We start from the raw sequence: 24476 nt of genomic DNA, 5'->3' as shown, positions 1-24476 counted from the left end.
AGGGAGACATTCCTTCACTGTTAGTAGCTGTTTTATCAGCACGACAACCAAAAGCCCTCGTCTTACGTTGAGCTGCTCAAAGCTTCAGAAGAATACTCAACAGTGTAGTGAACAAATGTAAACTCTTTAGTTATCAAGATGAAGATGATGTGGTGCTAAATGTACAGAGCAGGAGATTAGAACGATATCATTTTAATTTCTTTCATGTTCTTGTTTAGCCCTCAGTAAACTGTGGAGACAGTCGAGGCTGAATCTCCAGAGAAACTCAATCTGTACAGATTTTGATTTCCTGCTTCTTCTTAATTATTTGTGTTAAATGAGCAGACAGTGTGAGCTGTGATTGGCTCCAGCAGTGGTAGATAAGAGAATGTCTGAACACAGCGATCTAAAGAGAAACGAGGCAAACCAATATCTTTATTGTTATAGTTTCCTTCGGCCTTTCAGTTCAATCTAAAACCAGCGAAGAGCGTTAAAGTGAAATGAATCCGTTCTTTGAAAAAACTCATTTATTCATGTCTACATCAGGATATGTGGTCACAACATGGATGAAACAATTTCCTCCTTAATAAACATGCTCCAAAAAAAAAAAAAAAGTTGATTGTTTCTTCTGTGCTTAAAAATCAACACTAATGGTTCGTATACTTAGAAAAAACAAACAATCATCCAGCGTCTACAGTCCGAGTTCACCAGGTCCGGACTCATACAGACTGATGGGGGTTGAACTCTGTGGCACACGGATGCTCTGTTTCTTTGCATAACTAACAATGTGATTAAAAAATAAAAAAGGAAAGAATAATCGCCCGCCTGCTGAAGCTTTAAAATCCAGATTGAGTCGTTTCTAATTGGAATTGGCTTTGAGGGTCTTTACGTTGAGTTCACCTTTGGTGCAGTTTATACTTTAAAAGGTTTGATCTAAAGCACATCAACGCTATTTTAAAGAACTGAGTAAAGAGGGAAGCAATTGGAAAATAAAGCTACTTACAAAGACAAGTAATCAAACAGGCGAGGCCTCTTTATCTGGGATTTTCCTCGTGGCTCTCAGGCCAGATCGTTCTCTGCTCATTAAACTCCCGATCTTTATTATGGCTGGAGATCGAGGCCTGAATTTAACAAGCAAGCTTCCAAAGATTATATTTAATTTTAAATGAGCACACAAACATCTCTCTCGTCTGTGTCCACATCTCTTCAGTTCTGAGCAGAACAAAAGGACCAAAATTAAGATGCTTGATAAATCCAGGCCCAGAATGACGTGTGCTATTTTGGGAAAAGGTTGTTAAATTAAAGGCAACGGGTGAGTTTTAAGACAGGGCCGATGCAAAATAACATCAATGAAAACGTTGGCATTACAGTGTCTGTCTTAACAAACCCTCAGCGGGACTGGAAGTGTGCGGTTGTGTGTCGGATTGATTGACTGCGATCGATGAGTTTCCGGCCGGCCCACTCACTTGCTGTTGCCCCGAGAGCTTCGCTGTTTGGTCATGGTCGTCAGCATCTGGCTGATGTAAGAGGTCAGGAGGTCGTCCATTTTGTAGCCCTGAGGGGTGTGGAGGTGGGCAAACGTCAGACATTTTTATTCATTAGGATACAGATTCACTTTTTGCTGTGTGGATTTAATACGATCGACAGTTTGATTTCAAAACTTCAGTATGAAATCTGCATTTTGTCGCCACATGAACGGAGTTTCTTTTGACAAAGAGACGAAGAGGAAAAAGGGATTAAATAATATTTCTGAAGTTTTCTTTTCATCTGTGTGAGGAAGCGTTCAGTGTTACAGAACTATTCTGAGGTTTTAGTGTGAGATTCACATCCATCACATGCTGCCATTTGTTGTTTCAGCGATTTGAGGAACGTTCTGTTCTTGTGAAACTGAAATTGATGATGACAGCTCGGTTTAAGTTAGAATGACACTGGAAAAGAATCGGTTTGCCTGAACGCAGACCGAAGCTGTCCTTTTCTCTACACAGTTTCAACTTTTATTTTGAAATGAAGTGCGGTTTGCTCACCAGTGAGGTTTCACACAGCAGTTTGCTGCCTCGGACCAGGTTTCCGATGGTGATGTGGAAGTACGTGTTCCCGCTGCTCCAGTTGGAGATCTTGGTGAAGGGGTGAGTGGTGAGGATGTCCTGCAGGAAGTAGAGCCAGAAACAGACTCACAAAGCTGATCTGTGCTGCCGACTGCCGGTCCAAATAATTTGAGACTTACACACTAACGCACACACTAATACAGTCAGTCCGGACGCACCTTCGACTTCGGATCAATCAGACTGACTCCGTGTTTGTTGATTGCTATCAGGAGGGTTTCTGGGTAGTTGGGATCAGTAGTTTGCTGCAGAGACAACAAAACAGAACCAATAAAAACACTAATTCAAATCCAGAAGAAGGAAAAATAAATCTTTTTCCTTTTACCTTCACTTCGAAGAAGGCCGAGCCAAACGTGGGCCATTTGTAAATGACTTTTAGGAGGGAAAGTTTGGCTTCTTCTCGACTCTTTCCTGCGTGTTTGTTGTACAGCGACATGATGGCCTGAAGGAAACGCAGGTGAGGATCTGTTTAGTTTGTTGATACACTATTAACATGAATCTACTGTCCTGATAGAACGCTCACCCTCTTCCAGTCGTCGGAGGACAGATGCCGGATCTGGTCCTGGGGGACGAGCTCCCTCAGGATTTTGGAAATATTGTGAAAGTGAGATTTATCCTCGTCAAACTTCACCCTGTAGATCAGCGCTGCCAGCTGGTGCACCTCCTCCCTCGAACACTTGTGGTAGCCTCGCAGATACTTGGGCAGCTCCTGCAGAGGGGGGGAAGGACGACGGCGCTCGACATCAGATGAAGCATTTTTACATTTTGCTGGAAGGTGTCGTCTCCCGACTGCGAGCTGCTGCCGAGGCCACTGTCTCACCTGGTAGTAGTGGAAGATGGAGTCGGCCATGGAGTCTTTTCCCGGCATGGTGTTGGTCCACAGCTTCTTCATGAAGAACACCTGATAGGTGAGTGACGGCACTACGCCTGCAGATCAGAGACACGGCGACAGGCAGAACCAATGAGAAGGGAAAATACGACATCCAGCCTCTGTACTGATGCTTCAGGAGTGTTTTGTTCTCAACTCATCTCCATCTTCACCCGATCTCGACATTGCTTGAAAGATCAACGTCTGCTGATTCTACGTGAGTAAAGTATTTTCACTGCAACGGCAATTACCACAGGACTGGCTGCAAAGTGAATGCCCAGCAAATCATGTTCTCCAGATGTAAAGTGAAAACAAAATCCTAAATTGAAAAATAAAAATAAAATTTTCTCGCTCTTTAGCAGGCTTCCTGTTTTATACTGAAACGGGTATATTTTTAGCAGAACTCTGGTTCGGTATCTCTGTTCTGTTCTGACTCCTCTTATTCTACAAACATTACGTTGAGGCAGAGAAATGTTGCCGTCTGGTAAGGGGTTCAACGTGAGCTGAACTTTTTTACCGTCTTTCACGTGTCTGGCTTTCTTGATCCAGTCGGTCAGGTGTCTGACAAAGTCGAAGAAGAAGTCGCCGTCGGGCACGCTGATGACCTGGAGAACCAAACGAGTTACAAAATAATCCAAGAAACTAGAGTGATCGGAAAAACAACAGCGAGCGGACGACATCTGCTGCTTTTAACTTTAGTGAATGAATCTCTCCTTCTTCTCCATAATAATAAGAAATAAGACAAATTAATCAACGCATTTCTGAATCACAAATCCATGAAGTGATGAAAATTAGCCTCGTTTTGTTAAAAGAAAAAGCTGAGTGGTTTCAGTTATTTGTTAGCATCGTGCTTCCTGAACCAGACCGGACCGGACCGGACCAGATCAGGTCTCTCCTCACCTTGTCCGTGATCTTGACAAAAAGACTGAAGCCCTCGGAGGATTTGAGCATCAGACGTCCGGAGATGTTGTGGCAGAAGTCTTTGGCTTTGGTGCTCGACTCCACCTCGAACACCTGAGTCGACACAAACGGGACGAATCATCTTCACACAACGTCATTTACAGTTTGTTTGGATGAAGATGTTCAGGTTTGTGTCTCTTTCCAACCTGAAGCTTTTACTTCTAAACTGCTAATTTACAGCAGAAATGATCTCAAGGCCATGTGACATCAGAGAAAGTCCGGACCTTCACTTTACAACATTATCTGCAGAAACCAGTGAGAGCTGAAGCTGCAGAGCTTTGGTGACAGTTAAATTGTTGTAATCTTCCACCTTCAGTGATGATTGACTGAAACATCTCCACAGATTCACTTAATTCACTCTACGTGAATTAAATCTAATTATTCCACTCACCTCGTCCGAATCGTCGGGGAAGTAAACTTTGTGGAAGATCTGAGTGGTCTTGTGCTGGATGGCCTCCACCTCCACCAGGTGAGGGGGGTATTTTCTGGATCCATTTCTACGACAGAGAATGGAGACGAGGGAGGAGACAGAGGCGTGTAATACAGCGTGTGTGTGTGTGTGTGTGTGTGTTACCGTAATGCTTTCTGCAGCCGCTGCATGCAGTCTGGAGCCAGCGGATAATGTTTCTTGGCCTGGAGGAACTTCTGAACGTGAGGCAGCAGGATGTTACTGGGAGGGAACAAACCAGTGCAGAGCCACAGCAGCTCCCAGCCCTTCTCCTCGCTGTACCTGCGCACAAATCCCCCCCAGGGATGACACACACAGCGATGATCAGCGACCCACACTACGGACGGTTATAGTTGTGCCTGTGTGTGTTTCAAACGCACTTGATGTGGTTGTCAGTGAGCTGTTTGAGAATCTGACAGAAGATCTCGTCTTTGAGCGGCTCGGCCTTCAGCGCGCCCTCAAAGATCTGGTCGGTGAGCTCGTTGACAGAGCGCGCCCGTTTGGACGGGTAGTCGCCCATGTACTTCATCACAGGTACACACAACGTTAAAGACAGCAAACTGTGACACAACAACTGAGATTTTTCCTGGAAATCTGGTCGTTTACTGCAATAAATAAAATAAAAAAAAAATAAAAAAGAACTAGATAGAACTCAACTTATTCTCACACGTGTAATTCTTCAGACAGGTTGCAGATTTGAAGAAGAAAGATCCAGATACACACATTTAAAACACACACATCAGCTGAAGGATATCTATGAAGGCCAGGCAGGCCTCCTGGGCGAGCTCCTCGTGAGCCAGCACTTTCTTCAGCAGAGGCTGTTTGAGCGGCTCCCTGGTGCAGCTCCACAGGCGCTCCTTCCCTCGGGCCTTGGAGATCATCACCCTGCTCAGAGTGCTCTTCGGAGGAGGCCTGGGGAGATCCGAGCAAACCCACATTAAACAGCTGACCTCGGCGGGCGGCCTCCGAATGAAAACAGGCACCAGAAGACACCTGAAGTAGTCGTAGGAGAATTCCTCCAGCGTGTAGGCCTTGGTTCTGTCCTCGCCGTCCGACAGGTTCATCTGGGACAGACTGATGGACTCCCTCCTCTGATCCGGAGTCATGGTGACCAGAGCCTGGCATGGAGACGGGAAACGCAAAAACAATCACGTGGATCTGATAAAACAGACGGAGGGCTGCGAGGCGTTTCAGACTCACCACTAAGTCGTACTGAGGTCTGGTGATGGTGGGCAGGACGTAGACGCAGTCCGCCGGGAAGTCTCCTCTCTGTTTGGTCCTGTCGTTGACGCCGTGAGCCCAGCCGGAGTTCATCACGTGCTCTCCGTCGTGCTCGTCCAAAATGATCAGATCGCCTTTGGAGAAACTCAGGAATGTGGAATCTGCCCCCGCTGGTAGATTAGAAAAAAAAAAAAAGAAGAGCTTTATAGTCCAACTCTAAAGATAAAAATGAAAAAAGAGAAACGTCTCTGATGCTCACCGGGGTTGGGACAGTCCAGCAGCCCCACCACGTACTTGGACCTCTTCCTCAGACCTTCGAGGAAGGCCACCACCAGGTCGCGGATGTCCTCTGCGTTGTTGGAGGTGAACGTGTACTCGTCTCCTTTCATGGTGGCCAAGGTGAAGCTCTGGCCCTGCAGTTTACCCCCTCTGGGAAACAATTTCCAAGCAGGCTCAAGATTTTAAAGGTGAATTCAGCAGAAAACTACTGCACATCAGTCGGGTGACGAAGGATTTGAAGGGTTGTTGATGTCATACCTGCTGCTGGAAACAGCCGTGATCTCTGGGAAAGACAGTTCCAGAAGAACCTGCTCCTGTTCGTCCACAAAGTAAACCCCGGTCCAGTTCACCGCCACGATCACGTCGTTCTTGGGCAGACTCGGCCCTGCGAGAAGACATAAGATCTGTTTGTGACACACGATGAGACACAGGATGTGTAGAAGACGGCGTTTGTGCGTTCGCGCTGCCGACCTGAGAACTTGAACGCCTCGTAGAAGCGGGAGAAGAGCAAAGGCCACTTTAGACGGGCGAAATCCACCACGTCCTCCTTCACCTTCTGCGTGTTCATCCTCCTCTTGGTGTGTAATCCCTGCACGAGCAGTCGTTGTTAGTTACCGTCGCACAATTTCATTCAAAGAGCCCAAAAACACAAAGTGACCGTGGCAGGAACCTTTTTGTGGGCGCTGACGATGAGCTGGGCCCATTTCTCTGTCGTCTTAGCGGAGGTGATCTCTCTGTCGGGGATGTAGGACGGGATGAGGCTGAGCAGACGCTCCTGCAGCATCTCAGAGCCGTAATCCACGTAGTACTGCTGAGAGGCCAGTTCTGCCAAGTCCTCCTCCTTTGAGACGAGACGACCGGGATGAGAATCAGCATCTCCAGTCAGAGATGTCTTACAGTTAAACCTTTAATGTGCTTCACGCGTTCTCAGTCTGTATTTTGGCTTTTTAGATGAATTTGAATGAGTTTCTAGTCAGACGATGTTTCCACAGATTACAGTGATTTATTAAGCAGATTTGACTTGAGGAAGACCGAGTCGGCACTGTGGAGCAGCGGTTAGCGCTGTCACCTCACAGGGTTTGAACTCCAGGCCTGTGTGGGTTCACTTCAGGTGGATCGGCTTTAGATCCTGGCTGATAATGGAAGGAAAGTACAGCAGATTCCCTGAAAGCCTCAGTTTAAGTTAAAAAAGATGTGCTTTTTTTTTTTAATATTGTGTATTTCAGTTGTGGAGCTGCACGACGGTAACTGATCGGTCGGGCTCGGCTCACCCTTTCGCAGCGGTACTCTCCAAACTTCACCCCCCGGACTATCTGCTGGTAAATGAGGTTTGTGGCGGCGTAGTCTTCGGCCGGGTTGTGCCACGGCGTGAAGAGCTCCTTCCTGAAGAACAGCCTCCAGGGGGCGTTCCTCTCCTGGGCGCCCTGCTCTTTGGCGTACTGCTCGCACTGGGAGACGGCGTCCATGACGTGGTCACTGCCGCTCCCCAGCGACGACACCTGAGGACGACAAATCGCAGCTGATTTATACAACCATCACAAACACACAGCCTCTGTCCTTCACCCAGACACACTGCGGCCAAAACGAATGAGTCTACATTTACAGCTGTGGAACAGTCCTACCTAAGAAGGTTAAAGGTCAGTTTGTGTCCCACTACTCTTAATCATATTTATGGGATGGGCCACAACAAACACAAAAAAGAGACAAAAACAAACAAACAAAAACATCCTACAAAATGAAAACAAAAGCTTGTAAAAAAATTAAATACTTCATAACTACAGAAAGACACAAAATGACGACAAAGAGAGACAAAGGGAGACAAAATTACCACAAACAGATAGAAAAGCAGACGCCAATAGAAAGCAATGCAAAATGACCACAAAAATACACAAAATGACTACAAAGAGACACAAAAGTTCTACAGAGAAATGACAAAAACCAGATGATGAAAATGACCACAAAGAGACACAAAACAACCACATAGACAAACAAAATGAACAGGAGGAGACACAAAACGACCACAAAGAGACACAAAACAACCGCATAGACAAACAAAATGACCACAATGAGACACAAAACAACCACATAGACAAACAAAATGACCACAAAGAGAGACAAAACAACCACATAGACAAACAAAATGACCAGGAGGAGACACAAAACGACCACAAAGAGACACAAAACAACCGCATAGACAAACAAAATGACCACAAAGAGAGACAAAACAACCACATAGACAAACAAAATGACCAGGAGGAGACACAAAACAACCACAAAGAGACACAAAAAAAGAAACAATTACAAAGAAACCCATAATGACCGCAAAAAGACACAAAAAGAGGATCACAGTCACGTTGTTTGTAGTCGTTTTATGTCCTTCAGTTTGAGGTCATGAATGTGAACCGTTGTCGGTCTGCACCCGAGGCCCCGCTGTCTCACAACGCCCTCCTGCATTTACCTTGTCAAACAGGGCGATGTACAGCGAGAAGCCAAATCGATCTCTCAGGTTGATCTTGTCCGCCAGAGCGTTGCAGAGTTCGCTGGCGGTGGTGGCCGAGTCCGCCAACAGAGTCTTGGTGGTGCCGTCCATGAATGTTACTGGAAGCATGATGGGTTTTTTAGATTTAGTGGCCTGGGGGGGGGCAAAAAAACAAAAAATTAAAGCAGCCTACAGTTATTTAACATAATGTCTGAAATGGAAATAATTTAAATGGCTTCGGCTGCCTTAACATTATTATTATTATTATTTATTTTATTTTTTTTGATGAACTGATGTAAAATAATATTTAAATTATAAAGGTTTTCAGCATCATTTAGCCAGAAACATCAGCAGAGCTCAGTTAAAGCCGTTTCAGGAGCAGCAGAGAAGATGTGGCCTTGATTTGACTCTTCTTGGAGTAAATAAAAAAAGATTTCTGAATGATAAAATTAAATTGTGGCATAAAATGGACGGATGTAAGTGCATTGTAAATGTAAATGCATTTCTTACTTAACGTCTACTATCAGAAACATTTTACAGTGCTCAAGGAGACTGTGCCCTTTTTTCCCCCATCGACAGGACAAAACCAGAGTTTGATACCTGCAGTTCCAGCCACGACGGCGGCTGAGTGCGCGTACGATTGACAAATGTCCTCCTCAACCTCTCCTCGCAGTACGGAGCATAACCCGGGGGACCGCTGACCAGAAACGTCCGTAAATACTAGAAACAGTTAAATAAAAAATCACCAACCAGGGCGGTAAAGAATTATCATACTTCTCTGATGGATCATTATGAAATAGTGAAGGTGTCTCAGTTTGTTTAAATCAAATAAAACACAGGAAAGCACTAAATCCTCATCTTAACAAAAAACAGTGGATTTGGTTTTTTATTTCTTTTCTGAGGAATTAATTTCAGTCTGTTTCTCTGAAGTTCCCAGATAGACGCCTGAGGTCTGATTGGTCCGATTCTGTTTGACAGATTTATTTCCATTGTGAGATCGATGAAGTAAGAACAGTCAGTAAAGTCGTCAGTCGTCACAAACCCTCTTGTTTTTGTGTGTGTGTGTGTTTCAGCGAATCTTCCCCTTAATGAGCGAACGTCACAGTTTGAAAGCTTCAGGAGGTTTTCTCACCTTGACGAACTTCTCGGACGGGGCGAAGCAGCCCACGCAGAGAGACAGCAGGATCCATCCTCGGGCGTGGCTGCTCTTGGACGGGTTCTGGGTCAGCTGCTTGCAGATCTGACAGTAGATCTCGTCCCTGAGGCAGAGAAAAACCAGAACCAGAGCCAAAACCATCAAGCCCCTGCAGCTGAGAGAAACTAAAACTCTGAACTGAGGCTGAAGATTAAAAAAAGGCAAAGAAAAGCCAATCAGATGCAGACATTTAAATATTCATCATGTTACTCATAACTTATTCTGCAAAAACGATTATTTCCTTCTAAAGAAGATAAACAAACATTTTAAAATAATAACGCTTCCGTTTTTAAGCGCAGATCATCGCTGTTTCCTGACAGGATTTGGCTGCTGTATGAAATTTTCTCCAGCAGATAAATAAAACCTTCTGGATCCGTCAGAAACTGGACGCTCTTCTTCACCGTTATAATGTCGGGAGAGAAACAACATGGTTGACTTTGTGCAGCGTGATCGACGCTGCAGACAAAATCTATGAAGCATGCAGGGACTCATTAAAGGCAGCAACAGCGCCCAGGGGTTTACAAACCGGAGCCTCATCTGGGCCAACAGCTTTAAAAGTCTGTCTGCTCCGGGTCACCTGAGGGCCGGACGTAAGATGCCGTTGCCGATGATGAAGTGAAGCTTCTCCAGGTTGGAGGTGGGTCGGTCCTCCAGCATGCTGTTTCCCTGGAGGCCGTAGTCTCCATCTGTCAGCCTCCTGGTGACCTGCCGCAGACACACACACACACACACAAACACCTCCACTGAGCCGCTCTGCTCAGAATGATGTACGAGTTTAATGTTGCTGATTGCTTTCTCACCTCTTCAGTGATCTTCGACTTCCTCTTCAGGGTGAGAGACACCAGTTTGTGTCTGACACTGTTCCTCTTCTGGCTGTCGATGGAGCTGTTCTGTGGAAACACACACACGTTTAGCGGCCATAATGAAGGTCGCTGCCTTCTTTCAGCTCCCCCCTCCCCCTCCCCCCCCTCACCTCTCCCTCCACCTGCAGCTCCTGCAGCTCCCTCTTGTAGGTCCTCTTCCCCAGGGTCTCGTAGATCTTGGTCATGACGGGGATCTTCTCGCTGCCGTCGTTGAGGACCATCTGGCACTTGGGCTCTGGGAGGTCTCCCATGAACCTCAGCACGGTGATCCACACGGCCAACGCTGCCTGGAGAATAATAAAAGTGCTTTCCTTCCATTTGCAGTGTGTTTTATAAGTGCAGCACACCACGATAACCGATCTAGACTTCGGTCTCACCAGCTGGTCTCCTTCGTCCTCATGGAAAAGCAGAGGTTGCTTCAGCGGCCGTCTGATGTAGGTGTGGGTGGAAACACCCTGGAAGTAGGTGGCTGCAAACTTGGAGAACTTGTACTCGGACAAGTCTTCCTCTTCTTCTTCGGGCAGCGGCGGAGCTTCGCTCGGCGGCTCCTCCTCAGCTTCCCCTCCGCAGGGCGTCTTCTCCAGGTCCTGGAGTGAGGATGAGACAGAGACAGCAGCAGATGGACGTCTACCGTCTGGAGTCAAATGTTAGTTGTTTAGTGGACTACAAACACTGTAAACTCGGACCTCGAAGCCTGCTGGTGCCTGTCCGTCCTGGTTGGGTAGCGGCCCCGAGTTCCCCAGGAACCCGAAGACTCTGTCGACCATGTCCGAGTGGTCGACGGGCTGCTCCTTCTCCCGCTCCATCTGCTCCAGCAGCTCCTTCTTCCTCCTCGCCTCCTCCCTCTCCTCGCGCTCCCGCTCCTCCTGCTGCTGTGCCAGCCGGACCAGCCGCTCCTGGTGCTTCCTCTCGGCCTCCGCCTTGGCCCGCCGAGCCGTCATCTGGTTCCGCAGCTGCTCCTCTTCGGCCAGGCGCTGGCGCTCGGCGTCCAGGCGATGCTGCAGCTGAGAGCCGGAGGCAGGAAGGATGGAGAGAAGATGAGTATTTTACTGACGTCATCATCAAATAAAACACGTGTAGATGACATGAATAACTAACTTATTTTAAATCTAACACATTATTCTAACAGTTACGTGACTAAACGGCATCAATGAAAGAATACAAAATATTCTTTACTCCTTTAACTACACAACATTCAGGACTTTTACCTGTTTGTTCGGTGATACAGTAAAAGCTACAGCACAATAAAATAAACTTTTACACACTATCATGACAGGCAGCCATTACAGATCAGTGTAACAAAAATATAGACAACATGAATATGTAACAGTAGGTCTGAACTGTGGCTGCCCATTCGTTATTTCGTATTCGTATTTAATTTTTTATTTTTCTTTTATTTCTAATCAACCGAATAACAAACCGAGATTAAACAAACATTTACAAGGCAAATCGATTTATTCACTGTTGTCTTTCATAACAGGAAAAGTAAAGAAACGTGCAACATGGAGAATTTTTCTCTTAACTAAAAAACACACACACTGTTGAACAGCTCACAAACAGTTCCAGAATCCAACAGACACAAAATCAGGATTAAACGTAAAAGTAGAAAAGAAGGGTTTAATGGTGGCACATGTCAGGCCAGTCTCCAATATACAAAGAAAATATTTTAAATATGTATCAAACAATCACTTGTAAAATAAAGAAATATCTGTACTGCACCCACTCTTCATGAAATCGTTAAGTTTGCTGATTTCATTTGTGCAAAGCTGTCAGCTCACAACTAATTCAGACTTGTGATTTTCTTCCCAAACGGGCCTCATGCTCCCTTTTTTATCCCAAGGAGGAAAGAAAAAGTCAGAAAGTTGTAAGTTGTGTGAGAAAACTCTCCCGAAGTATGTAACTACTTGAACAAACAGAATAAGGCTTCAGTTTCTTTCGACCAAATAAACAACAAAAGTGACATCATGGCGTTTCAACACCAGCGTCCGTCTCTGTCCGGCTCGTCAACATGATACAGGTAGCAGTAGTAAATGAAGTGATGCTTTACCTCGGCCCTGAGCCTCTGGCAGAGGCGTCTGGCTATCATGCCCCTGGTGTAGGCCTGGATGGTCAACACAGCACGTAGGCGCCGCCAAAATGTCTGCCGGATTAGGAAACCGCGGCAACGGGCTTGGATGAGCGTGACGCGGAGGCGAGTCATCCGGTAGCTTCTGTAGTATTTCCTGGACCTGTAGACGGCCTGAAGGCGAAGGAAGCCCGACTGCATCTGGAGGACAGGAAGGAGGTTTAGAGGTAAGAAATAAAAAGACACTTTACTGTTTAGTGGGAAGGAAAAACATCAGAACGGGTCTGAGAAGTTCAAAACAAACAGCTGTCGGGTGACGAAATTCAGCAGTCGGTGAGCCAAATGTCCGACAAACCGATGATGAACAGGATAAGAGCTCAAAGATGAGGACTGAACACAACGCTGGCCCTAAACCTCCATCTGAAGGAGCCATTTGTATCTACAGGACAAGATTTCTGAGCGGCGTTACGTCTTCAGCTCAGATCATCGGTGATGACGAGGCCTGATAGAGACCGGAGACAGCTGTTTCTTCTACACTGGTTAGTCAACATCTGTTAGTTATGTAGCAACAGCCAAACTTTGAAACAGCTCCTCAACTTCATGATGAATGTGTAAAGGACTCACGATTTGGTAATTCCTTCTGCTCCGATAACCCCGCCAGACTTTTTGGATAAAAATCACGGCCCTCTTTATTCGGAGGAAGTTAGTCCTGAGAGGGACGATGACAGAAATGAGAAATTAGGTTTTAAATCAGTAAAAGAAGATAAACACAGGTCGCACATGAAGATCCCGAGGTCCTGACAAGGTGGTATTTTTAAAAAGGGTCTGCGTGCAGGAGAGCTGTGTCCTGAAAAGCTCCTGACCTCTCCTTGAGTCCACGCACGGCCTTCTGGATGAGGATGACCTTGTCCGTGATGCCTTTGTCTCTCTCGATCTCCAGCTGCATGTCATGATGGTCCTGAGAAAAACACCCGGCGGCCATTTAAATGAAATTCAAAGAACAAAGATTCTCTCTCTCTTTTTTTTTTTTGATGTCAGTGTGGGAGATGCACGACCTTCAGGAAAATCTTGGTCTTTCCGATCTGCCAGTCGTCGTGTTTCCCGAGCCGGGCCAGGACTATCTGCTGGCAGGTCCCTCGAAGGTCCTCCTGATGGGACAGAAGACCTTCATGAACATGGAGACATGGAGACCGGACTCAGGCTGCGTTGGTCACACACACACCTGTATGTGAGCAGGTTTGATTCCCGGCATGAGGACTCGGTAACGTTCCACAAACTCGGCGAAGGTGTATCTGATGGGATAACCGGCCCTCCTGATCCGGATCGTCTCCATCATGCCGGAGTAGCGCAGCTGCCGAATACACAGCTCTCTGTCGAACAACTGAGAGAGGACACAGACGGAACATTAAAAAGGAAATATAACGACAGCAGCTTAACGGTGATGTAACATCAGTTAATGTCATCATACCACAACAGCACAGCTTTGTAAGGAATGCAACTATTTTCCTCACCATGGGCTTTTTGAACTCGTTGGGTTTAATACAACGGACGAAGAACGGCTGACAAACGCTGAGCGTCCTCATCAGCATCTCCAGGGAACGTTTGAACTGACTGCTCAGAGTCGGAGAGCGTTTCCTCGTCTCAACGCCCTGCAAATACACAAACACGACAACGACGACGACAAATTCAGCACCCGAGAACGTGTCTTTATGACTTTTCATCAAACAGGTTAGTTTTTGACTGTTATCATTCTGTGATTGGGTCAAATTTAAGTTGTGTGATTTTTTCTTATTGTTGTTTTACGCAGACGCTACAAGTTTTTAAATTGTTGACCCGTTCGCCCCCAAAATCTGCTTTGTTCAACCCAAAGAATGAACGGCGTTAACGACGAATCAAATCCAAGCTGATTCCTCTGCGACAAAGAGCAGCACTGTTTTTATCTAAATTTAGATTCTGACCGATATTACATCTGGAAACTTGATGTCTACATTTTGTCTAATGATTAGTGTGTCACATAGCTCAGTGTGAACAGGTCACATGGTCCACAGCTTCTACACAAAAGTTACACAATGCAAACAGCGGTGGGGGGGGATTACAGTGCGACACAAAGTCTCTGACATCCACCTCCACTGCAGCCGGTTCAGTGGAACCAAACAGCCCAAACCAGATCAGAGACCAGCTGCATGAATCAGTTTTTGGAGATTTAGAGGCTGCGTGCACAAAATTCCCCCGTTGAGACTCAAACTCGTTTGGGAATCGAACATTTCCATCTCCAATAATTGACCCTAAATGAACAATGACACCAGACAAAATTACTGCTGGAGCCACATGAGGAGGCCAAAAGAAGCCAGATTATATTGAAGTTTATGGGAAAACGTTCTTTCTTCTCAATAACTAAAACGGTGACGGCCAAATGTCTGATACATTGAATGTAACTGATACATCCAAATGGGGGGGCGGTTGTTTGTCAGAGAGTCTGTTCATTAATATGCAACAAACTTCGCTATAAATTTCTTCAAATCAGCACAATTTTCCCTTTTGGTTTTTGCTACAATCACACCTGTGGAATAAAGAGAAGAGCTCACAGGAGGGAGTGGGGAGGTCATTCAGTTTACACAAACACACGCAGGGTTTGAGTGAGCGTGGCTGCTAAAGGCCGTTGATTACCTTGGGAGCAGGGGTGCTGGGCTGCTGATAGCCACACAGAAACTGAAGTCAGAGGAAAAGACGGAGGAAACAGAGAAGAGACAGCAGAATGAGAGCAGGCGGGGGGCGCCATAAAAAAAAAAAGAAGAAGGGAAGCACCGTGAGGAGAAAAGCTAAAGGGAAGCAAAAGTCAGCATCTGCATTATCACCTGAAGACAGCAACAAAAAGGAGGTGAGAAATGTTATTCCGGTATTCATGTGCGGTCAAATCAGCGCCGTTCAGCGTCTTTTTGCTCTCACCATGGCAACGTCCGCCTGGAAGATCTGTTTGATGAACTTGTTCTTGGACGAGTGGACGAGCTGGATGATGTCGGTGTGGAGGCTGTCTCGGTTTTTCTCCAGGAATCCTAAAGGAGGGGAAGTCACAGAGGGAGAGCCATTTCACGCCAGGGCTTTTCTTATCCTGACCGCAGGGATCACCTTCGTCTGTGTCTGCCCATCCTCACACGGTGTGAGTGGACTTAAGTTCACGGGTCGGTTTGTAAGAGGGAAGTCCGGTTGTCCAGAAGGTTCTGGGTCCGAGCCCCATACGCATGCAGAGGAGTTTAACTGGTGACTCTAAATTGCCCGAAGGCAGGAACGCCTAGCTGACTAGCTGACCTGAAGAGGCGGAGGAGAAAAGCACGACAACGTGAATGAGACGGATGAAAGCGAACACACCTCTGGTCTCGTAATGCACCACACCAGCAAAGTGCTGGATGCCAAACTGCGTCTCGTAGCTGTTCTTCGGGGGGATGTAGTTGGAGTTGAGCTTGTGCTGCGAGTTGAGCTTGTAGAGCATCGTCGCATCAGTTCCCTGACAAAGACCAAGAACCAAGAATCAATAATAAATCATGAATTTACTTGACTTGTCGTTGGACTCAGGTGTTAAGAGTTTGATCACCTTAGGAAACTTGCTCTCCTCATCGATGAGGGAGATGATGTTCATGGGTTTGTTGGCGATCATGTCCAGGGCGTCCTGGTTGTCCGTGAACTCGATGTGCTGCCAGCTGATGTCCTCCAGGTTGTACTCTTCCTGCTCCAGCTTGAAGACGTGTCGGACGAAGAACTGCTGCAGGTTCTCGTTGGCGAAGTTGATGCACAGCTGCTCAAAGCTACGGTGGGGAAAAAAAAAAAATCATAGGAGAGGGCGAGAAAAAGAAGATGAAGAAGATGAGACATAAGTGTGTGAGTGAGTGTGAGCGACCTGTTGACGATGAAGTTCTCAAAGCCGAAGATGTCCAGCAGCCCGATCGATCTGCGGATGATGTTGCTCTCACAGGACGGTGGCCTGAATATGGCAGCATTGATCTTATCCACAATCCAGACAAACAGCCTGCCGTAGATCCCCTGGAAGACAAAACTCAGGGTCGACACGCGGCCCCACCAACGTTTCAACAGGAACTAGAAGAATTTCTGTTGCTCAGTTATTTGGACTTTGTTATATGTTGTATGCAGAGTTTAAACTTTAGTTCACCACCAGAAAATTAATCTGCAACTACTCTGATTGCTGGTATTTTTCCCAATCCAGCAGTCGGATGAAACCCAGAGTCCTGATGAGGCTGATCAGCTTTGGAATCTTAAACTCTCCTGTGTTGCTACGTATGAAGGTCAAAGGTCAGCACCTTGACGAAGGCGTCCCTGACGTCCAGGCCTTGCTCCACACTGAGAGGTGTGGCGACACTTTCACCGCGAGTGATCAGAGTTCGGGTAGTCAAACACACCATCACGTCCTTCGGCTCCACCTGCAGCGAAAAGAATAAATACAGGAAAAAATAAAACAGGGAAATGAACTCTACTGGCTGAAGTGTGTGGCACACAGGACGGTCTAACTAGGACGGTCAGAGACTGGACAGTTTGACGTCTTCCATCGCTGACAACACAATCATACACACCTCCATGAGTGCGGCAGCAGTGCTCAGGTCAGGAGATCGAACAACCACACAGGCGTCCAGGTTGTCGTAGGTGCGAGCTGAGGATGACACAGATGAATAATGGACTTCTCTGATCACAAACAGGTTTGGAAGCCATCGTAAGACTGCGCAGTGGAATCGTCTGCACTTTCTGAATAGATGCAAAAGCTCAGTCGTGCCTTCCACCATCACCGCGCGCAGAGCGACGTACCCTCAAATCGCAGGTTGCCCATGTGCAGGATGGCAGCCAGCAGCTTGGAGATCTCCCAGTTCTCCTTCTCTGTGAACATCAGGACCTTCATGGCCGACAGGATGCTGGAGTAATCGTTCAGGTCGTCTCGGCCGTCGCACTCTGTGCAGTTACCCTGAAGGGTCGAACAACAGACGAGCTCAGCTTTGTCCTGTCACAGGCTCTGCTAACGATGAGCACGAGTCACGATGGGTGTCTCACCATGGTGAGGTAGGAGTAGTCCGTGGCGAGGCCCAGTCCCAGTTTAGCTTTCATCTCTGGAGGCATCCCCTTCAATATACAGTAGAAAACGTGGTAGTTCCTCTCATCTGGAGCCTGGAAGAGAAGAGAGGACGAACACATGGCGACAAATACAAGCTCACTTTTAACTCACCCAAAGCAAAATAATCCTAACAGCAACCACACCTAACAAACAACATTCATTCAATAACAACTTCGGGTCTTTGTGGCTCACAGCTGTGGCAGTTTGTGGTTATTTAACCAAACAAAGCTGAAATGACTGCCGGATGCATCAGCCATCCGAAGTCTCACCTGTCGACACACTCTGGACTTCTCCAGCAGGTACTGCTCTATCTTGGCTCCTTCGATGGCTCCTCGCTTGTTGAAGTGGATGTCGATATATTTCCCAAAGCGACTGGAGTTGTCGTTACGAATCGTCTTGGCGTTTCCAAAGGCTGAAAGGATTTCCAGAAATCACAGAGATGGCGGTGGTGTGTTACATAACGATATACAGCTGCTGTCGGACTGAATTCAACGTTATCTAGATAACAGCTGGCGGACCTTCGAGGATCGGCGTGGCCTCCAGGACCTGCTGCTCGATCCAGGAGTGTTGGCCGCTGATGGCTGCCAGGAACTGCAGGATCAGCTTCGTGCTCTCTGTCTTCCCGGCTCCAGACTCACCGCTGTCGCACAAGAGAGGACCGCCACACAACAGTTTAACTCTGAGCGTTTTTGAAAACGAATACGGGGAAATAAAGTGATTTTTATTCCCTTGAATCATGCATTTCCTGTGTATCTCAGCTTCAGCTCTGATGTGCATCATTCAGCTTTTCCAGACAGGAACAATTCAAACTACAGATGATCAAGGGAACATCTCAGAGCACTCCGGGGCTGGAGGTGCATGAGGTGGAAAGAAAATTCTCATTATTTTGAATAGATAGAGGGAGATGGGGGACGTTAGGAAAGAGAGGAACAGAGAAATAGACTTGTACTTCACAAACTGAAGTCAACACACACACACCTGATGATGCAGCACTGGTCCTTGTTGTTCCGCTGCATGTTGAAGTAGCAGTTGTCTGCTATGGCGAATATGTGAGGCGGCATCTCACCGATCTTCTTGTTGGTGTAGAGGCGGATCTGGTCTGGCGTGTAGATGGGGAGCAGCTGGTACGGATTGACTGCCACCAGGATGGAGCCTGTGTATGTCTGCAAAGAGCCCAAAATATAAACTTGTACTGAAGCAAAGATAAAGATCTTCACTGGAGCGAGAGCTTCGTTGGACTGAGGTCGTTGGATATCACTGCACTGAGGGTTAGGGTTTTTAAATATTTGTGCACTCTTTGCAGACACAGGCTGCAGGTGGTGTTAGTCCGGGTACTGACGTAGATGACGCATTCGTTGTAGCGGATGAGCAGGTTGCGGAGGATGCCGGCCTCGTTGAGGTCACCCAGGCGGATCATGTCCTCCACCCCGTGGATGGAGGTCGGGTGCATGGGCTTGATGTGGGTGGCATTCTGGGGGGAAATCCAATGTTCCTGTGCAAGAGGAGGTAACTATGAGCTTCAGCTCTGTCAGTTAGGAAATCACTTTACTTGTTGCTTCATGAATATTATGATAAGAAATACACGAGATACGAGATTCAATATTGTGGATGATATTTCAGAAATGACTCTGGGTTTATTAGTGACCTCATTTAACCTGGTGCAAGGAAAAAAAGTGAGTGAAAGCGGGAAGGATGTGTGCATGTTTAGTGTGATTGAATTTTGAAAAAGGTTAATTGAGTTTAGGTTAAAGGTTTGGCAGAGACGAGCATCGTGATTCTTCCCTGATTTAACTAATCTGGAAACTGATTAAACCGAAAAGACAAGAAAGTGTTCAGGCATGTACAGTACACAACAGTCAAAGTGTTGTACAGTATCTACAGTTCGTGTTTCCTTCCCGCTCTGCCGTCGACTCACCCGGCCTTCATCATCCAGAACCTGGATCTGTCCGGAGTCGCACAGTTTGACCACGGCTCCCACCGGGACGTCAAACTCTCGGCCGGTTTTAAGGTCCAACCACACATAGTCCCCCTGGATTATAAAACAGATAAAAGGATTGTTCCGTCATCCTGCCTGGGATTATTTACTTATGTGTGTTGAATAAATACAGTTACATCGCAGACCTGGAGTTGCTTTCCTCACTTTTTCAGATGCCAACTTTCTGAATGTGCGGATTAAGTCCGAACGAGGCTTAAAACCGAGCACCTTCAGCTCACACAGGGGCCGATGTGACCCCTGACCTTAGAGATTAATGCTGTTTGGGACTGAGTGTGGTTTAATTTCAGTGGGGTGCAGCCGTAATCCTGATTTTATCTTCAGAGCGTCAGCTAGCTGGAATCCATGTCCAACCTAAGTGTGTGTCGGTACAGTCCATAACCCTAACCCTAAAAGCTCAGTAAATCTTAGAAAATATACAGACGATGGCGAAATGACTCATTCTTTTAGTCTCAACTTTGTTAATGAGCCAACAAAAGGCACTTTAACTGCCGTATCTCCTAAAAACATGCACACATTTCTCCTGTCTGGTGTCTGTTTATTCAATTAAACAGCTTGTGAGTCTCTTCATAACAGAAAACACTCGGTCTGTGACCTTCAGGAGGCTATTTTCATCCAGACGTCTCCCACTGAATGAGATTCATAGCCGAGGCTCTGAGCTGAGATTGAAACAGTCGGAGGGTCGGAGTTATGCCCTGCGGGACTCCGGGAAGAAAGAGGCAGCAGAAACTTTTAGTTATTGAGGAGAAACTGTCGGTGGCTCGATAGAAGGTGACCACCGCTGACTGAGACGAGCTGGCAGACATGGAAGTGAGGCTGAGATGTGACACCATGAAGCTCACATATTTAGGAAATATAAGTTTACACATTTATCATAATTTTTGTCCCATGCATTCTAATATTTATAGTTTTTACTGCCTATTTATACTTAAAGTCAATCTTATCTAAATGCTAACAAACAGAATCTCGTTGTACAGGAATGTGCAATGACAATAAAGAATCTATCCATCTATCTTCATTTTGTTTCCTCTGGCCCTTTTTTCTCAATACAGATGGAAAGGTGAAGCGTTTTCTGACGGACTCCACCATGTTTGGATGGCACAGAAACCAAATCTAGCTGCCACATTGGATCAGGGAGAGACGATGATTTGAGTGAAGTGACCTTTTATCATCCAGATTTTTTCGATATCTTTTATTTATCGACCTCCATCTTATCTCACACTGACATTCTAATCAGCTGCTGCCTATCTGGGTTTTAAGCATGAGCAGCGTCACCTATCGGGGCGTCGTGAGCCACCCTCTGACCTCAGCAGGCCTAAATGTCGCTCAGTCAAATCATTCGAGGTCTGTGTGTGAGCAGTAACTCCTCCGTCATGTCGTCAGCTAACTGTCCAGCCTACCTGCTGCAGAATGACCATGGTTCAGCCTCGGGTCGACTCCAGGACATCAGAAGTCACCACGTGTGGCCTCTGCAGGAGGAGACAAGTTCACACAACTGAGAGGACAAATTGAACTGAGGATTTGTTCCGAGCTGTTCACATGCAGTTCATGTCTTCAAAAATCAAGATGCAACAATTTTCCACGTAATTGGTTTGTCAATCTCAGATCAGTTGCTGAGTGTTTTGATTATAGACCTATTCCTTAATGGACTCTCTGCGATTCTGTATAAATGTTAAAAGCTCTGAAGCTTTTTTTAACATCAATAAACAAACAAACGATTTCAACCCCGAAGAACGTGCACGTTCAAATTCCCATCACTCCACCAACGGCAAGGTCAGAATAGAAATGTGGGAGTCCAGGGTATGAAAAGAAGGAGAAGGCAGGGAGTGGGCGGGTTAAAAGGTCCTGAAGAGGCTGTCAAAGGCTTACGTGGATTCCTGCAGCTAATCCCAACGCTTAAGTACGCGGCATAATTGTTGTAGTTATGACAGCTGAATGATTTCCTCCCCCCACCGAGCCGTCTTTCCTTTGTTACCCTCCTTCACGATGAGTCTTTCTGCTCTCAGGTAACTGCAGCGAGCGCTGAAAAGAGGAGTTTAGCAGATATCAACATTTTGTGTTGACGGGTTGGAAGAGTTAAAGTGACAAAAAAAACACAGCTGATGAATGAGTTCCAGTTTCAACAAAATAGATTTAAAGATCCGGAACAGAAATAGCGTGTGTGGCTAAAATAAGCCCAGTCTGTGTGTGTCTGTGTGTGTGTGGTGGTGGTGGGGGGGGGTTGGCTAAGTGTATTAATGATCCATTAGTGGTGCAATAAGTAGATTAACATTAAGTAATCAAAAGGAGTCTGTATTAAAGGCAGATTTTCTAGAGGAAAGGGGGCACAGATACGCCGCAGCTGCAGTTCATCCGTATGCAGCTCTTCTCTCACATGTTCAGACAAGAGCCTCTAATCCAGAACCACAGGAGGCCAATCTGGCAACCGCCCCAAAGACAGGCCTATACATCTGAACGTCTGGCAACCGCCCCGAACACGGGCCTAATAATGTAACACAACTGCATTAGAAAAAACTGGTTGTGAAACTTGAAGATTGCTCTGTAATCTGATCGTTGGGGATAAAATGAGTTACAGAGTCAGAGTCAGAAGTAAAACACACTGAGACCTTTTATCGTTTTCTTTGGCATCAAATTTGAAATGAGACAAATGTCTGTGTTTTTGTAGAGCTCTGGTCCACTTTGCGTCCGACTTGGAAGGAGGATGCTGCTGTTTTCTACATGCTACCATCACAGCAGCTTTTTCATTCTTCCACTTTTCTACAACTGTCTGCCCATAAAGTCTGGAAAGGAAAGGAAAAGCAGCCGTCAGCTGTCTCTGACTGTTCCAACGCACACGACTTCCACACAAAGACAAGTCAGAATAATCAAAAGAAAAAATGGAGCAGTTTAAAAACTGATCCCTGCCATCACAACTCGTGAGACGCAGAGCGAACCTGGTTAGAGATTTTCAACAGCAATCTTGCTAAAGCTTTGGCTGCTAATCTGTGTGTGTGTGTGTGTGTGTGTGCGTGTGTGTGTGGCCTGTAATGCTGCTCTAACAAGTATGCGTACTGTATGTGCATCCGTTCTGACTCACATGGCAGGGATTCAGATCCAGGTTCAGGTTCACAGCCATGTTTCCATGTCTTCACGAGTTCCTGCACAAAACAGAAATTCACAGCGTTAACGCAGAGTTCAGTGGAGGAAAGTCAATTTACATAACCTGGAAATATGTAATTACAGCCAGTACAATTCGTTATCTACGTTTCGTTTGATGCCAAGTCGCCAGTTTCCTCTCAGGTTTGCACAGAAAATGTAAGATGGCCTCATTTTATACGATCACAGACTATAAAGAACCAACTGATGATCTTTAGTTATCATAAAGTTAACTCTCTTAAATATTAAATATATTAAAGGTGTTTAATTCCAAAACATTTAGTCAATATCATCATCCATACTGTTTCCTCAACTCTTATGATTACTGATGATTGTGCTGAGATTTTCAGATTAACAGATCATCTGAATTTTTTCTTTGTCAACAAAAGGTGAAGACTGAATATCTCCAGTCAGTCCAGTATCTTATTAGTCTGTTTAAACCAGAATGGATTAAAAACAACATTTTGTTTAATTTCTCTTTAAACCTTCAAACAAACCATTGCTCCTTATGCTACGCTAAACTATGCTAAGCTAGCTGCCTTCAGGCTGTAGCTTCATATCTGTAGTTAATAATGTGAATTAGATCAGATCAGATTTGTGCACAGAACTTTAGAAAGAGAGAAACATCAACCTCGTGGAGTTTAAAATGAGGAAGGATGAACAACTGAGCCCGATCTTTGTGTAAAGCTGATTCTCATTTCAACATTGAGGCTCGAGCTACATCAAGTCCTGTCAAACCACCCGATGACTTTCCTGCAGATTTGCTTTTCAGAGTTTCAGTCCCCTGTGAGCTGAATTTCTTCTGGTTTTGTTTGACAAATCTGCATCATCTTTTTGACCTTTCATGCACCGCACCATGTAGGATATCAGTACTCCAGTAAAGCCGCCACGCAGTGATATCGACTGCATCCCCGTTTTCTGGCTTTATACCTGAAACCATTTTTCACATTTATAGTTCCTTCTGACAACTTTTACAGCAACAATTATGCTCCTCTCTTTTCTGAAGGGCTTTTTTCCCCCTTCTTGCACTGAAATAATTCTTATCACAGACACTTAAGCTGCTGTCTCATCTGATAAGACATAATCTCTAATGGAATCTAAATTGGAAGTTAAAAAAAAAAAAAAAAAAAAAAATACAGAAGACATTCAGACTTAATGCAACAAACACGCACAAAGTAGAGGAAGCTGTATTTACTTGAAGGCAGCATAACGGCTCCTTTAAGTGCTGGCTCTGGATGCAGTGGGCAGTAAGAGGCTTTGGCCTAAAGCGACAGCAGAGCAGCAGCGCTGTGGGCCGGTAGCGGGCTAAGCCCTCGGCCCTGACCCCCGTTCACCTGCCCCACTTACCTCTCAACACGTTCTGTCCTCTCCTCTTCAGCCGTTGTGTTACCTGGAAAAGGTGTGAGGCAGCCCAGAGCTGACAGGATGGTTGGCCTGAAGATGGGCCAGAGGAAGCTGGAGGATGAAGTGTGTCAGTCCCTCCACCGCCTTGTTCTTCTTTTGCTGAAATCTTTCCCACAGTCCTCTGCTGCTCTTCGTCCTCTTGCAGCCTTTTTAGTTTTTTTTTGTTTTGTTTTGTTTTGTTTGGGAGGGGGGGTGTCAGTCTTCTGCAGCCCCAGTTATAGTTTGATGTCTGGGTCAGTAACGGGGCTCTCCAGACTCTCTCGCTGTGTCCCATTCATGGCTGCTGATCCTGATTAGCTGGGAGGTGGAGCCTGTTGGTGGCAGATACCCAGACCAGCTGGGGGGTGAGGAGGGAGGTGAGCCAGGTCATGATTT

General features: G+C 46.1%; 1 protein-coding gene across 1 annotated transcript; it reads right to left on the bottom strand.

Annotated features, from left to right (window-relative positions):
* Positions 1-610: 610 nt before the first annotated feature.
* On the bottom strand, positions 611-22684 carry LOC115053803 (unconventional myosin-VIIa-like). Its single transcript, XM_029518591.1, has 48 exons — positions 22639-22684; positions 20963-21031; positions 19485-19598; positions 18909-19061; positions 18548-18732; positions 18088-18209; positions 17839-17981; positions 17509-17622; positions 17269-17422; positions 17040-17116; positions 16770-16889; positions 16352-16494; positions 16049-16259; positions 15826-15961; positions 15406-15512; positions 13971-14108; positions 13682-13840; positions 13515-13607; positions 13323-13417; positions 13084-13168; positions 12442-12660; positions 11081-11398; positions 10772-10981; positions 10505-10681; positions 10332-10421; positions 10109-10236; positions 9469-9595; positions 8937-9056; positions 8316-8489; positions 7129-7356; positions 6528-6698; positions 6329-6446; positions 6116-6242; positions 5838-6007; positions 5558-5748; positions 5351-5475; positions 5112-5269; positions 4738-4891; positions 4484-4639; positions 4301-4406; positions 3850-3963; positions 3467-3554; positions 2902-3008; positions 2605-2790; positions 2407-2523; positions 2243-2326; positions 2004-2123; positions 611-1534 (listed from the first exon to the last, which is right to left on the bottom strand). The coding sequence occupies exons 2-48, from the start codon at positions 20978-20980 to the stop codon at positions 1442-1444; spliced, it is 6543 nt and encodes a 2180-aa protein (XP_029374451.1). The 5' UTR covers positions 20981-21031; positions 22639-22684; the 3' UTR covers positions 611-1441.
* Positions 22685-24476: the final 1792 nt, after the last annotated feature.

The sequence above is a fragment of the Echeneis naucrates genome, chromosome 14, assembly GCF_900963305.1.
Source record: "Echeneis naucrates chromosome 14, fEcheNa1.1, whole genome shotgun sequence".
Taxonomy (NCBI): Eukaryota; Metazoa; Chordata; class Actinopteri; order Carangiformes; family Echeneidae; genus Echeneis; species Echeneis naucrates.
This window is presented reverse-complemented; position numbering and strand designations above follow the sequence as displayed.

What these genes read in the sequence shown, in the direction of transcription:
- LOC115053803 (XM_029518591.1), bottom strand. An exon ending in TCGTCAGCGCCCACAAAAAG is followed by an intron (nt 6,447 to 6,527) that starts GTTCCTGCCACG and finishes CTGCTCGTGCAG; the next exon opens with GGATTACACACCAAGAGGAG. An exon ending in TTCTCCTACGACTACTTCAG is followed by an intron (nt 5,270 to 5,350) that starts GTGTCTTCTGGT and finishes GGATCTCCCCAG; the next exon opens with GCCTCCTCCGAAGAGCACTC.